This window comes from Seriola lalandi, unplaced genomic scaffold (genome assembly GCF_002814215.2).
Source record: "Seriola lalandi dorsalis isolate HSWRI2012SDOR001 ecotype SW California unplaced genomic scaffold, Sedor1 jcf7180002053772, whole genome shotgun sequence".
NCBI classification, from domain to species: Eukaryota; Metazoa; Chordata; class Actinopteri; order Carangiformes; family Carangidae; genus Seriola; species Seriola lalandi.
The window spans coordinates 112501-126545 of NW_019524325.1; the positions used below are offsets into that span (position 1 = coordinate 112501).

The following is a 14045-nucleotide window of genomic DNA, read 5'->3' on the forward strand; positions in this document are numbered from 1 at the left end:
ACTCATCTACTAATTGACTTCTGCAGCACTTAGTCACATTATTTTTTACAAAATATACAAAGAATATACGTAACATACCTCAATTATGTATTGTCTCTATTTTTATTTTTTTTTATTTGTATTATATTAACGACTCTGACAATCCCTTAAACGATACATACAACCAACAAAACTCCTCTAGTGGAGCTGCCAAGACAGTATTTGTGGTGGGCAGCTTCCAGGAGTAAATCTAAGTGTGGAGTAGGGTGTTGCTGGAACAAAACATTCTTGCTCAGTAAGCCTCTCCTGGAAAAATAAGGGTTTGTGTGACGGATCTTTGCTCCAATTGATTTAATGGGAATAACATATTTTCACAGTTTCCAAAGTCACCATGACATAACTATCGCACAACTGGAATGGGGCTCTGGAGATAAAGTGTTAACCTATTTTCCAAATCCAGAGGAAACGGCGCCCTCTGGTGTTTCTCTCCACCACCTGAACCTTCACTCAGATAATGAATCAACACAATAAACCCACACAGAGAGGACATCAACTCTCCGAATGATTCTTTCAGTAGTGGTTCAGTTGGATGGCCAGTGGCATCAGCGTGGAGTCTCAGTGGGTTTTGAGTGCTGCATTTGCTGCAAACTGCTCTCCACACACAGATTACACTGCTGGAGAAAATAGATTTAACTGATTTCTACTGCAGAGCTCTGTGCCTTCTGTCATGGTCAGGAAATAACATTTTCCAAAAAGTACTGAATAGGTTTTTTGTAGTATACTTGTGAAGTAGTGTTCATGAGCACCAACACACCTGGATAAATCTCACCTGTCGATTCATGAGAATATTTTAATTTCATCATTTAATTTTAGGCATTTTTTGATGTTTTCCATATCATTCACTTTACCGTTATTTGGGGTCATCCAAGTTATCCATCTTCTTACTGAACATACAGATTGTAGGTAGCTGAATGAAAAGTAGAGTTTGAGTGAAAGGACAGTAAGACAGCTGGGATTTATATTTTTAATGGTTTGCTTGACACTGTCATCAAACCTGTCACACAAACAAGATTTGAAATGTTTTATTTTAATAGAATTTAGGACAACCAAATATGTAAAATAAAAAAAGAAAACCAACAGCAAAAGTGAAATTTAATTCACTAGTTTTTTTTTTTTTTCCTTAAAAAAATATCAGCCTTTCCCCTTGTTCACAAACCGTTTCAAAACCGGGACAAACAGAAATAAGATGATAAATTCCGAGAAGTTGGAAGGCCATTAACATTTGTTGGCAAATATAAATATAGTGGTTTGAACAGGGTCTCAAATAGCTCACATGGAAAGAGTGTACATACAGTTTACACGACAGTAGGACACTCGGCACTGCCTGTATCAATTTTTATTAATGTAGAAAACCAGGATCCTTATTTACTGATTCAAATCAATGTGTTTATGACAAGGAAATATATACATTCAGCCAGCTCTAATAGTCTCTGGAGTATGGCGTCTGTGTTTCCCATTTGATCATGATTGTCTATTCCGGGGCATAATTGTGAGAATATGTGTAGTCCGAGTAGTAATCCTGTGCTCCACCCCTGCCTGCTGGGTAACCCCAAGAGCAGGGTCCACCTCCGGTCCCATCCCCCCGTTCATGTCCTCGTCCTGGCCGAGGCCAAAGTCCTGGTGGGATTCCTCTCCCTCGATAGTTCCCTAAAGAACCAGGACCCATAGCACCCCGCATAGGCCCATGGTCCATCTGTCCAGGGATGCCACCTATACTACCATAACCCACACCACACATTGGATGCGGAGGCAGCTTAGGTCTGACTACTGAGCCCCCCCTGGTGGCCACTGTGGAAATGCCCACAGATGGTCCAAGGTTGTCAGCGCAATTCACCTGAGTCCTGCCCCCTTGACTACCAGGGGTGCTGCCTCCAAGGGTTTCCCCAGTCTTAGGGAGCCCACTGGGGTCTAATAGACCAGATGTGACCACACCCTGGCCACTGCCAGTCTCGCAAGTGCTGGTCCCTGCAGTGCTCCATATACCCTCCCCTGGTCCACTGAGTGTCCTGTCGTGTTGCGTGGGAGTTCCACTAGCATTTTTAGGAATGCCAGCCATGTAACCTGGCTGGGCTGTGTCACTATGGTCTGTGTAAGGGAGGGAGGTGGTGAGTGGAGACTTCCCAGTAGCCCCAACTCCACCAGTGTCCGAGCCATATGTGTGGCCCAGCATCATGAGGTGAGGTGGAGGGGGAGGTTTGACCTCCATGGGAAGGGAAGCCAGGTTGGCTAAAGGTCCTGGTGTGGCCATGACGGGGGGAGTTGGGTGCGTGACAGAAGCTGTAGCTGGGGGGCGATACTCCTGTTCCTGGGTGCTGCTGCAGGGTGAGGCTGGATAGGCTGGGGAGGCCGCATAGCTAGAGGAGCCAGTGTAGGATGACCACGAGGCCGAAGGACACAGGAAGCTCTGGTGGGGATTGACAGGAAACCCTCCTGGCGACAAGCTGCCAATGTCTGAAGAGCCTATGCCTATCTGGTTGGTGGCTTTGAACTGAGAGATGGCCGTTTTGAAAGCGCTGTATTCAGACAATGTTGGAGTTCTCTCAGGTGTGACCTGATGGTCTGGGAGCGGAGGACGAAACTCCTCCTTATCGGGTGGGGGCGGCTGCGGAGGCTTCTCCTTCTCAACTTCCGAGTTCTGCTCTAAGGGATTTGCTATAGTGGGTGGTTCACCATCATCAGAGTCTAATGACATGTCCTCTTCTTCCACACACTCATCATTCACTACTGAGAGAGCAGGAGAGGGCAGAGAGAGAAAAATGGAAAAGCAGAGAGGAAGATATTATCAGCAGATATGTTAGAGATGCATCAAATGTGTTTAAAAAAAAAACTGCTGATAGTACAGATGTCTTTAACTGGCGAAATAACTGTATAGAACCAAAGGCGATTTAGCAACGCAATTATACCACAGCAAAATGACACGAAATCCAGTGTACTGTTTAGTGCTGCTGTTGATGCTACCCACCAGTAGAGGGCGGTGTTGGAAGCTCATTCTGATTTATGGAGCCAATCAGACTGTGGAAACCGCTCATGACATCGTCAATGCTCGCTATCACTATTCCATTTCTGGAGTACTGTAGGAACATCTCAAATGGCCTCTCTGTAAAAACACATTACAAGAACAAACACTTTTATATCATTTTAATCATGTATATTTAACTAGAAAGCATGGAGGAAAATACATCTCACACAAGCATCTCAACAGTGACATATAAAGATGTTTTTTTTTTTTTTTTTGCTTGATGAAGATACCTGTGAGGAAGATAAGGTGCCGCTGCTGCGTGTGCTGAGCTTGGAGTTTGATCAAACATTCCAGATCTGGAGCCTGGCGAGACTGCGTGTCACACTCGTGATAAGGGAGGAACTCCACTAGGTGCTTCTTCTGATAGGCCGTCAGAAGGTTCAGCAGCCCCATGGCATTGGTGTTTAACCTTTAAGAGAAAAGCAGAAGTAGATGTATACGGTGTCGAGATGTTTCTTCACACTCCAATATGGCTAAAGATCATTTTGAGGGGATTATTCCTATTTGCTGAGATACTGACCTCCCCAGCTCTTTTAGCTTCTTCTGGGACTTGCAGTGCACCTTCCACTGCCAGGGGTGTTCAGGGGTGCTCTGCTCCTCCAAGAAATTCAGCAGCCCCTGCAAACGATCTGGACAGAACAAGCAACACAAGCTCTGAATGATCCCGTCCAGCTGATATTTCCATGACCTCACACAGCTCCCTCAAAGAAAAGTAAAACTTACCCTGTGTGATAAGGTCGGGGTTTAGGACAAACTCGTCAGACACCATGAAGCCTCCAGACACAAAGAGCTCATTATAAGTGTGGTTCTTGACATCGTCGAGTGTGTCCACTCCAGCGAAACTCACTGAAGGCAACTTCTTCAAGGACACCAGAGCTGGGATCTGCCGGGTCAAAAGTTTTACATTTTTACAAACTTTTACTACTTTTTGTGTTCAAAATTTGTTCATATAAGAAAATAAATTGTGTTTTCATGTCATATATACATCCTGACACATCATGCAAATAACACAGTCAATTAAAATAATTAAACTCAGCAACCAGATGGAAAAAAAAAAAAAAAAAGTCTTGGCAGCAGATGTAAAAATTCAATTAAGATGCCATTATTTCAGTTTGATCGCTGCCTGGCTCAGCTGGTGCCGAATCACCTGAGCTACAGATTGGAGGTGAGACTGTGAAGCAGAGGGTGACAGGAGGTGATCTTACCTTGTGCACATGTGCAGCGATGTCCTCGTTCTGAATGATGATGAGGAGCTTATCTAAACTACCGCTGTTTTCCAGAAACGTCTGCGGGCTGCACTCGCTGTTGCCAAGACTTTTCAAGTACTCCTTTGTGCCAGACAGGAGAGACGTAATTGTTAGAGACAGACAGATGAATGTGTCCTCCTCTCTTACACGAGTGCTGACTGACTGACAGATAATGAAAGTGCTGAGTACTGAGACATGAAAAACATAGTGACAAAGGGGAGCTAGTGTAGCCTTTCACTTTTCCCACTGTCGAACTATGTTCTCTTGTGTGTGTCTGTGAAATGCACTACTGCAGAAAACTGTGAAGGCTCTCTGGCTCCAATAAAAAAAAAAAAGAAAGAAAGAAAAAAAAGGAAGAGAACATGATCCAGAATAAGTCTACAGATCAAGAACATGAAAGAAAATGGATGCAAAACTATGTAAAATGGGCAGTAATAACAACACTTTGAAGTAGTGTTTAAACAATTTACAGTAATCAAGTAACTTATCAAATAAAATCACCAGCTCCAGTTTCTAAAATGTGACTTTTTTTTTATTTTATATAAAATAACATCATCTCTGGGTTTTTGCTTTGGCTTTTGATTAGATAAAACAAGCAATTGAGGCATCATTTAGGTTTTAGGGAGCATACAAAAGACATTTTTCTGGCATATTATAAACTAAATAACTAATTGTAACAATCTCTACTTTCAAGGCCACAATGAAACCTCGCATTGTACCTTTATCTCCTTGCAAACACTGCTCTCCTCTCCCTCGTCTCCAGAGTAGATGTAGAATTTCACTGTATTCTTGGTGACGTCCTTAAAGATCTCTACCAGGCTGCTGAACACCTCAGGCTTCAGCTGACCAATGAGGCTGCCAGCAAGCAAGCCTGACCCACTCCCAGAAGCAGATCCTGGGTTTTGGGAGTTTCCTTCTGGGGAGCCTGGTGTGACTTGAGAGGGAGAATATATCTCTCCCCCCAACTCTGTTGATGCAGATTCTGTTTTAACCTTTGTGGATGCAGAGTCTTTGACAAAGCCCACTTTACCACTCTGAGAGGAGGTGGTACTCTTCGACGGGGAGGGCTCCGTTTTAGTTTTGGAAGTCTGGATGGGGGCGGGGGATGGTGTTGTAAGATTAGACGTTGTCATTGGGGGAGGTGGGGAAGTGACCTTGGAGGGAGCAGGTGGGTCTGGGATCAACTTGTCCATCTTCTCACACAGTGCTTTGACATGCCCCTGAAAGGGGACAGGGGAGACGTAGGGTACGACAAAGTTTGAAAAGCAGCTGTTGGGCAGCCAGCAGTGGTGTGGAGGCAACCGTGGTGGTAGCTGCGAGGTATAGCAGATGTGGTGCGTCTGCATGATGTTTTTAATGTCAGAAGTGAGGCTATGAATTTCCTGGTTGAGTATGGTATCCAGGCTAATGGAGGGCCTGAAGGGGACCTCCTCCAAGACTGGTAACGTGGGCGTTGCAGCCGCCTTTTTGACTTCCACGACTGCAGGCGTCTTCGGCTCTGGGTGACTTTCTGCCACTATCGCAGCCTCTGGCTCCGGCTCCGGCTCAGGAAAAGGTTGCGCTTTGTCTGAAGAAAAGCAGACAGGAAACTTGTCACAGTGATGCCTTGTGAACTACATCTAAATATACCTGCAAGTGAGAGTCTTGCGAAGTGAACTGACTGCTTTGAGGTACCTTCATTGACTGGTAGAACCCAGCTCGGGTTATCTGAGGTGTGAGCTTGCTCTGATGGAGAGCCTGTGCTGAATGGGCTACCGGGGCTACAGTCCATGTCCTCCTGAACAGATAAAACACCAGTAGTTATTTTCAGGTCTATGAATACATGGTAAAATATTCCAAAATAACAACCCTGTTTACATCTCACCTCTGTGTAGTTTGTTTGTGATGCTGGCTCATTTTGTTTCTTAAGATCTGGGTCGGGGAAAGAGGGCTCCCCCCTGCCAGAACCCGTCGACGGTTCACCGTGGTTCGACTGCACAGACATTGAACCTTGAGCCACAGCTTTGTTGAGAGTGGCCAGGAGGATCTTGAGGAGACGCTGGGTCTCGTTGACCGCTGAGGAGTTGGCGTTGCCACGGGCCCTGAGATCAGTGTCATAGATGCCCATGCTTTCCATTACTGCTGTCAGATTGTCGCTCTGAACACCTTCATCTCCCATCTCACCTGCTTGGGCCCCTAGCAGGACAAACACACACAATTAATTTGATGCATTTAGCTCTTTAAAAGCTAGAGCTAAGATTGTGTGTATTGCACAGGGACCATGAAAAAAGATATGTGTTGCAAATTTTTTTAAGTTAAAAAATTGTTCAAGGTTCAGACTGAAAGCCAGGAATACGAACCGCTCCCTGGTTTAGCAATAAAACTGCGAGAATCTTGGCATGTAAGTGTTTAAAAATGTTATCATATGAGAATTTAATTTAATTTTGGTGTAAAGCAATGCACTACAATTGATAATATAGTGCAAATGGGCAGCAATGTGGTTTTTTTATGTGTTTTAGCCACTGAATTAATGAGAACCAATCAGACTCTGTTATGTAATAATCATTCTTTCAGATGAATCGACTTTCAGGGCGGTAGGTGGAAATCCTCAAAAAACAAAAATGAAATAACACTATCTAAAATCAAGCTACACAGACAGCTGCAGCACGCCTCACCTCGACTGGGTTCCCCATTGCTCAGTGGATCTGTGCGTTGGTGTTTGTTGATGCCTCCCCTCTCGTCTCCCTCAAACTTCCTCTTCAGATTGTTGGCATCCCAGGCCCCGTCCTCTCCCCGTTCCTTCCCAGGGTCCTTTATTAGTGCTTTCTTATGGAGCTGAATCAGCTTTAGCAGCTGTTTCATCTTGTCTTTATCATACTCATTCTGGGACAGTCGTAACCTCTGGGGCTGAGGCTGGGACTCGTTGTGGGGTTTGTGCTGCGGCTGGGCTCCATTTGAATGAGCCGGCCCCGGCCTCCTTCTGCTGCTGTCTGGCGTTGGTTTCTCCTGGGCTGGCCTCTCTGAAGGTGGCCGCTCTTGGGGTAATCTTTCTGCGGGTCTCTCTGCCCTGTCTGAGCCCCTGTCCGAGCCGCCCCAGTCAGAAACAGGGCTGTATTCCACTGGGGCTGGCGCAGGTGCGGGTATGGGTACAGGGTTCCGTATTCTTTCAATGATGTCCTTTGCCTTGTTCAGAGGTAACATATAGTTGGCAGGGTTGTGAACATAAGAACGCAGCACGGCATCCATGTTAAATTTGGGTCTGGGTACTGGGAGAGGGTTGGTCCGATCGTCCACGTTATATTTGTAGTCAGGTAGGATGAACGGTCGCACCGTGCCTGAATCCATCCGCGTTAGGTAATCGGTGGCCTGCCGCTCCACCCCAGAGCTCAGGTCCTTGCCTGGGTTGGGACGCAGCTTGAACAAGGCATAGTGCAGAGCAGGGACGAAGGGCTCCATTGAGGACAGGATAGCAGGCTGGGGCTCCACTGTTAGCGGCTCTGGCTCAAACAGTCTGGATGCTGAAATGGAGGACACAAGTCAGTGTCAAGATGTCTATTAGCACAATAAGTAATATGTGTTTAGATGCAGGTGCTTAATAAAAGCGTAAACAGGAGTCGTGGTTATGACATGGATGCTTCTCAACTCTGTTTTTGATTATTTTTCCCAAGTTCTAGTTGGAAGTTTCTTGCAGATTCCGGAAATGAAGCTCGGTCAGAAAAAGGATGGACAGATATCAAATAATACTCACAATACTTAACAACCATCCTTGACTCCTGAAAGATGAATAATGCTTGCAGATTCTTTTCAGCCCGCCCCCGCCGCTCTAGAAAACAAACAGCAACTTTTTTTTTTAAAGCTGAACCTCACCAGAGGCAACAAGTAGGTGTTCAACTGACACAACAGGGGAATTATGAGAGGAAAGGAAAGGAAAAAGCATCTTGGTACCTTTGGTCTCAACCATCTGAGCTGAGGACAACAGGAAAAGGAAGCCCCTGTCAAACAGGGACTTCACCAGCACCTGAATAAGGAGAGGAGACACTACAGTCAGAAACACCAGGGTGAATCATCATCAGATCACGTGAGTGATCTGATGATCTGATGATGAAACTGATAGTTTCAGTGTACTGCTTGACAGGCTGCATTTACTGTTTCTGTGCACTTGGTACTATATTGCCAGGTTATTTGTTTATAGCTACTAAAAAATATAATAAAGAAACAGTACCACAGAATGTTTTCCCTACACCACTTTGTTCTTAAAGAGGAAAACTAACTGTTCATGGAACAAAATCTACCTTAATGACACCGAATGATGCAACACTAACAAACTTGGCTTTTGTTCTTGTCCTTCTCTGAGAGCTTTCTCAGATTTTGCAACAAGAAGCATCCAAAGAAAAGCTTTTTGCTTGACTACTGGGCACACTGAATCTTTTATTCTGTTGACAAACTGTGATTCAGTGCACTGATTCAGTATCTTTATGGGAATTTCATGCATGATAACCTGGTAGGTAAGAGGTACAGGGTGACTCACCATCCTGTCCCTCTCCAGTTTGTTGACCAGCGCTGCCAGGCTGCCGCTGGTCGGTTTGCCTTTTCCATCCACCACATCAAACAGGCTGCAGAACATCCCACACTTCATCACTACGGACAGAGAACAGCAAGTTGGAATACAAAGTGGACCGACAACTCATGTTTATTTATAATGAAATTTATAGATTTTATTTTCTCTATGCTAGCTTATATCTGAAATAATGCAAACACTTGTTCATAACTTCAATGGATTTGGAGTTGGCTGTTTTTGTAATGCATAATGCATCATATGCATTTAGAACAGCTTTAGAAATTGAAGTAATGCATTACCGCCCACATGCCCAGGGCATATTTCTACCATTTTATTATGAGACATACACGTGTGGTCTGGACTGACCTTCCCGTGATATTCTGTAGGTGTCCCAAGAAAAGAGCACAGAGGGAATCTTTCTCTTCACCTGCTCTAGCTGCATGCCCCGACTCACCTCCAGCTTTTCAGGCCTGCAGGAGAGCACGTGGAGATTTATCAGAGAGCAAATCACAAACAAATTTGGAGGAAAAAAAAAAAAATTTGTATATTGCACAAGTGGATTCTAAATATCCTCTCCTCACCTACATAATATGTGTAGTGTGATAGTTCAGCACGTAAAAAGTCTTTTGTGGCAAAAAGGGTCTTTAATGATTAACAGAAGAAATTCTGGTAGCACTGCGGATGTTTTCTGGAGTTACACAGAATGGTGTGAGAGACTTGAGGTTTACTCACAGTTTGAAAGGAAGGTAGGGGCGCGAGGAGGATCGTAAACAGATTGGGAATAACTCCTGGCCCTTGTTGACTAGTGGACCACTCCACACAGTGTAGCAGTTCTTCCCTGCAAAATCATCGACAGCACAAGTCAAAGGTCAGATGAAAGGATGGCTCATAACACTTTGTGACATATACTCTTCTTTAGAATTTTGTTTGCACTAGTTGAATCTGATTTGGATCATTTTGGGGGTGCAGCCTCTTCTTTAACTGACTAGCTGTGAGCATGCTAGTCAAAGTCGAGCTAAAGAAGTAACATTGCGTTACTGATTGCCTTTATACACATTCCAGTTTACACAGACATGACACTAATTTAACACACAGAAACTTCTTTTTTGTTTTTTTTTTACATGTCTATTAAATATATGAGATTAAAATGTGTTTTACCTCTACTTCCTTCAGGGGAAATAGTGTTAAACCTGTTAAGGAGAGAAACAAAAAGCCTGTTTATAAACAGAAAACACAGCAGAGATGTATGTCTTGCCAACATCATCAACCGCCTGAAAATGCTTGTTGGGTTTCACCATTTCCTGCAGGAATACGTACCTGTGTGCAGTCATAGGAGCTGCAGCAGCCTCCTTGCCTTTGTACTGAAAGGAAACCACAGCGTAGGGGCAGATGTGCCTGGGCCGTGGCTTGATTTCATCGAATGCAAACTCAAAAAAATATTGCTAAAAGACAACGAGAGAGACAAAGAAACTATAGAACTTAAAAACATTACTTATTGTTTATAAAATACCATGTGTGAATTAAATAGATCCAGTGTTTACCTGTGTGAGCTCGAAAGCCCTGTAAGACAGCAAAGACGTAACCCTATTGGCACTTTTGGATAAGTGACAGTCGAACTTGGGTGTGGGCTCCATTGCATTCTTAGGCATGTTCTCATGGATGTGCTTTATTCGGCCCTGAAAGACAAAACAGACAAGCTGGATTCAAGTCCCACGAGAATCAAAAATCTGTCAATATCACAGAATGAAATAAATAAAATAAAATGGTAGCCATACCCTCATAACTTTAAAAACGATCATGTCTCCAAACGAGCCCACTTCAAAAGGATTGATTTGTAACAAATCTGAATATTTGGAGAGATAAACACCTACAATGACAAAATAGCTGAATTAGAGGAAAAGCACCAAGATTATACTTCATCAAAAAGCATTTAGGTGTGATATCCACACTCTTAAAATCAAATCAGGAAAGATTGTCAATTACTAGTTAATTGTTGATGATATTTTCGAGAAACAATCCAGATAAAGTGTTTTTTCCTTGAGTAGGCATTCAGCTGTGAAAAAAAACATTTAACTCATATAATGTTGCATAGTCAGAGCCATTCTCGGCTGTTGATAAGCCATGCTGGTGCTGGCTTCAGCTGTAATTTCTTCAGGTAGAAATACTAATCAAACATCCTCAGATGCAGATACATAAGAAAGACTTTAGTAGTTTCAAATTTGATCCCATGAAGAAGAGGAAAGTAATCAGGCTGGCAAAACTCAAAGCATCATCATGACAGCAGTAATCAAAAAAAACATCCTTCAATCTACGTCTATTCAGAGTCTACTCTGAATTCAACAGCAACATGCAAGAGACCAACTTACCCACTGACGGATTTCCTAGTGTAGTAATCCTGGAGTGTCCAACAGACAGACCCTTCTCGCATATCCACTGGAGCTAGACACACAAGAGAACAAACAAAGCTCAGATTCATGTTAAAAAATCCTGCTTCATAACTTGTCCATCATCTTCAATGTGAGTTGAGTAAGGCTTTGCAGACAGGCTAACCTTGGATTTGTCCGGATAAAGGAAGCAGTACGACTCTGTCAGTTCTTGTTCGGTCCGCCCCTCCTGCTTCATCTCTCGCCGCTTCTCGATGAACTGGCACACAAAGGGAGTAAATAGTGAATGAGATACAGCAGTCTGGACCTCACAAAGTCTTAGCACTTACATGCATGAAGGTGGTAGGATGTGTAAATTGGAAGACCACTTGCTGAAACTATTTTACTACAGCCTGCCCTCAGCGTGTGCTCTTTTCTTTTCTTTTCACATGAGCTACAAGAGCAGACGTGATGACAGCTAATTATGATTTTGCTATATTTTGTTTCAACCTACAAAAAGATTCCCTGAATAAAAAGGGAGCAACTGAAAGAGCTCATGCTGACACTGTGGTGTATATGAAGACAATGACCAACCTCTTTCTCCAGCAGCTCATTGTGAATGAGCCGGGCCTTGCAGTAGGAGAAGGTTCCTCGCGATGATGCGTCCAAGTAAAACGAGGAGATAATCTTCACAAGGTCCTCAAACTCCCGGCTGTCGGGGGGCAGAAACTGGTACAAGCCTGCACACAGAGGTGAAACAGTGGATTAGTATATAGTATCTGCAGCAAAAACTTGTGCGCATGTGCAAAGTTAACTTGTAGCAGACAGCCACGTCGGACTGATCATCAAGCTCTTCCCTCATTTATAAGGTACTTTGGCATAAAGATAGCAAGTCTACAATATATGGTCTTTTCTTTCACAGAAAGATGATACACATGTCCTGCGTTCAGAATTTGCCTACCTCAACATCTGAGTCACATACTCTTGTATAAAAGACATCAGGTACAGGAGGAAGTGATGTGAACTAAGTGCTTGCAGGCAAGAAAATTACAGTGTGTTTACAGTTCAGTGAAGTTGCAATGTACCAGCAGCATTCTGTGCCAAACTTATTTCTCATCTGCTACAGCCAGCTCATCCCAGCAGGTGACTGAAATGTTCTTTGGGAAAGGACAAGTTTTTAGGATTGGAAAAACACTGATCAACAACAGCAACCAGGAGTCCCTTGCATCAACTAACCGCTGTACAGGTGACCAAGCCTTGCATCTGCCTTTATTTACATCAGGTTTATCATGTCAATCAAAACACATGCAAAGAAGTGAAACCACCATGACAGGCTACCTGGATAGGCCATCACCAGCCTCAAGTTGTGGGGAAACGCAAAGTAAACATCTCTCACGTGAGACAAAAGGATGAAGACTGGAGACAGGCCAACAGACTGCACGCACAGCCAAGCCCGTCTCACAGCTGTTGAGTTTCCAACTTAACAGCATAACAACGGAATGTATTAGACATTTTATACATTACATTTGCAACCTGCTGGTGGTAAAGCTGGCCACATACTGCAAGCACAGCTGCTTATAAAAGGCTCAAAGTGATAAATCCAACGACTTCATCTCAACTTTGCTTATATACACATATAACTAATGTTTAATAGCATACTTTGTGACAACCACTGTGCATTCAGCACTTTGCTAAGGGTACTTTTATCACTCTGAAAGAAGGGGGCAAGTGCAGGAGGGTTCATGGGGTTATGCTGTGGGGTACTGAAGTGATGTGCTCTGTAATACCAGTGACATCGAGCTGGGACAAGGGGTGGGCAGCCCTACTTAGATGGCATTAAAAATGTCATGGTATAGTGAAAACGTTTCACATAGACGGGTGGGGTGGAGAAATCCATGCCCTTCACTGAGGTCAATGAGACACCCACATGTTGTCAAGTGATGGCTGCTACACAAACATAACTCCAGCAGCATTATTCAACCAGACCACGGACCCATAAAAAGGTGAAGAAAGCGAACAAGGTGTGCTTTCAAACGGGCAGTCCTCAAAAGTGCCGCTTTCAGGCGCCTTCACAGCAACGTAGTTGCCTGCTGCTCACTGGTAACTTGGATACCTGAGCCCAGCTACCATAGCTGTGTCTGCTAAAACAACTCACACTAGATCCATCGAGACTATCCGTGTGCTTACACCACATGATGCTGATCTAACGCAAACCTAAAATATCGGTGAACATTTTGTTAAACTCTATCAAACTAGCCAGACCAGCCAGCTAGTTAGCAGGCTAGCAACATGCAGCAGCAGAATTATGAAAGACAGTGCAGGCACTGTTCAAAATAGCAGCGATATGGCACCACCTTTCCGTTCTCTTATCTTCCTCGGAATTTGAAAATTTCTCCGTGGCAGCTCTTCGTTCGGTCTCTGGCCCGTCAAGGGAGAGCTGCTAAAGCTCCGGGCGTCCGTCTGCGCGCTCCTCCGCCGTTCAGGGGCTTCTTGTTCGGGCATTACACTGTCTCCACATCCAGCCTGATCGCCATTTTGGTTGGCTGTGGCCGAGGTGGCGGCTGAATTCTTCTGGGGTTCGCCACCGTCGGGGTGGAGTTCGCCCGTCTCGGTACATTCTGTGTCCTTTTTCCCCACCGCGCTGGGGTTCAGGGCCATTTTCGGGCACCGTGCACGTCTTACGGGCAATGTAGCTGTAACGATTACGGCGCCGCTTCACACACACTCTCCTCCTCACCCAGCCTCCGCCATTGTGAAAATGACGTACACGTTCTTCTCCACCACTGCAAAACGCTGCCGTCACTATGTTTACATACGAGAGAATCCGCGCCACCCAGCGG

At 44.4% G+C, this 14045-nt stretch overlaps 1 protein-coding gene across 2 annotated transcripts; it reads right to left on the reverse strand.

Annotated features, from left to right (window-relative positions):
* Window positions 1–989: 989 nt before the first annotated feature.
* On the reverse strand, window positions 990–13963 carry tasorb (transcription activation suppressor b). Of its 2 annotated transcripts, none has more exons than XM_023401834.2 (23): window positions 13560–13963; window positions 11800–11945; window positions 11393–11485; window positions 11209–11281; window positions 10618–10709; window positions 10384–10518; window positions 10160–10284; window positions 10001–10032; window positions 9575–9680; window positions 9209–9312; window positions 8813–8922; window positions 8230–8302; window positions 8033–8107; window positions 6960–7802; window positions 6170–6480; window positions 5980–6082; window positions 5025–5872; window positions 4264–4386; window positions 3782–3941; window positions 3579–3687; window positions 3289–3467; window positions 3002–3136; window positions 990–2760 (listed from the first exon to the last, which is right to left on the reverse strand). In XM_023401834.2, exons 1-23 carry the CDS (start codon window positions 13861–13863, stop codon window positions 1511–1513), a joined length of 5529 nt encoding a protein of 1842 aa, XP_023257602.1. In that variant the 5' UTR covers window positions 13864–13963; the 3' UTR covers window positions 990–1510. The 2 variants fall into 2 exon arrangements, with proteins under 2 accessions (XP_023257602.1, XP_023257601.1); XM_023401833.2 differs by having other exon boundaries at window positions 990–2763.
* Between the last annotated feature and the right edge of the window lie 82 nt (window positions 13964–14045).

Coding starts and splice junctions, on each gene's coding strand:
- tasorb (XM_023401833.2), bottom strand. CDS start 13,863: ATGGCCCTGAACCCCAGCGCGGTGGGGAAAAAGGACACAGAATGTACC. Junction 10,710..11,208: donor ACTAGGAAATCCGTCAGTGG/GTAAGTTGGTCT, acceptor TTGTCATTGTAG/GTGTTTATCTCTCCAAATAT. Junction 8,923..9,208: donor CTACAGAATATCACGGGAAG/GTCAGTCCAGAC, acceptor CTCTGTCCGTAG/TGATGAAGTGTGGGATGTTC.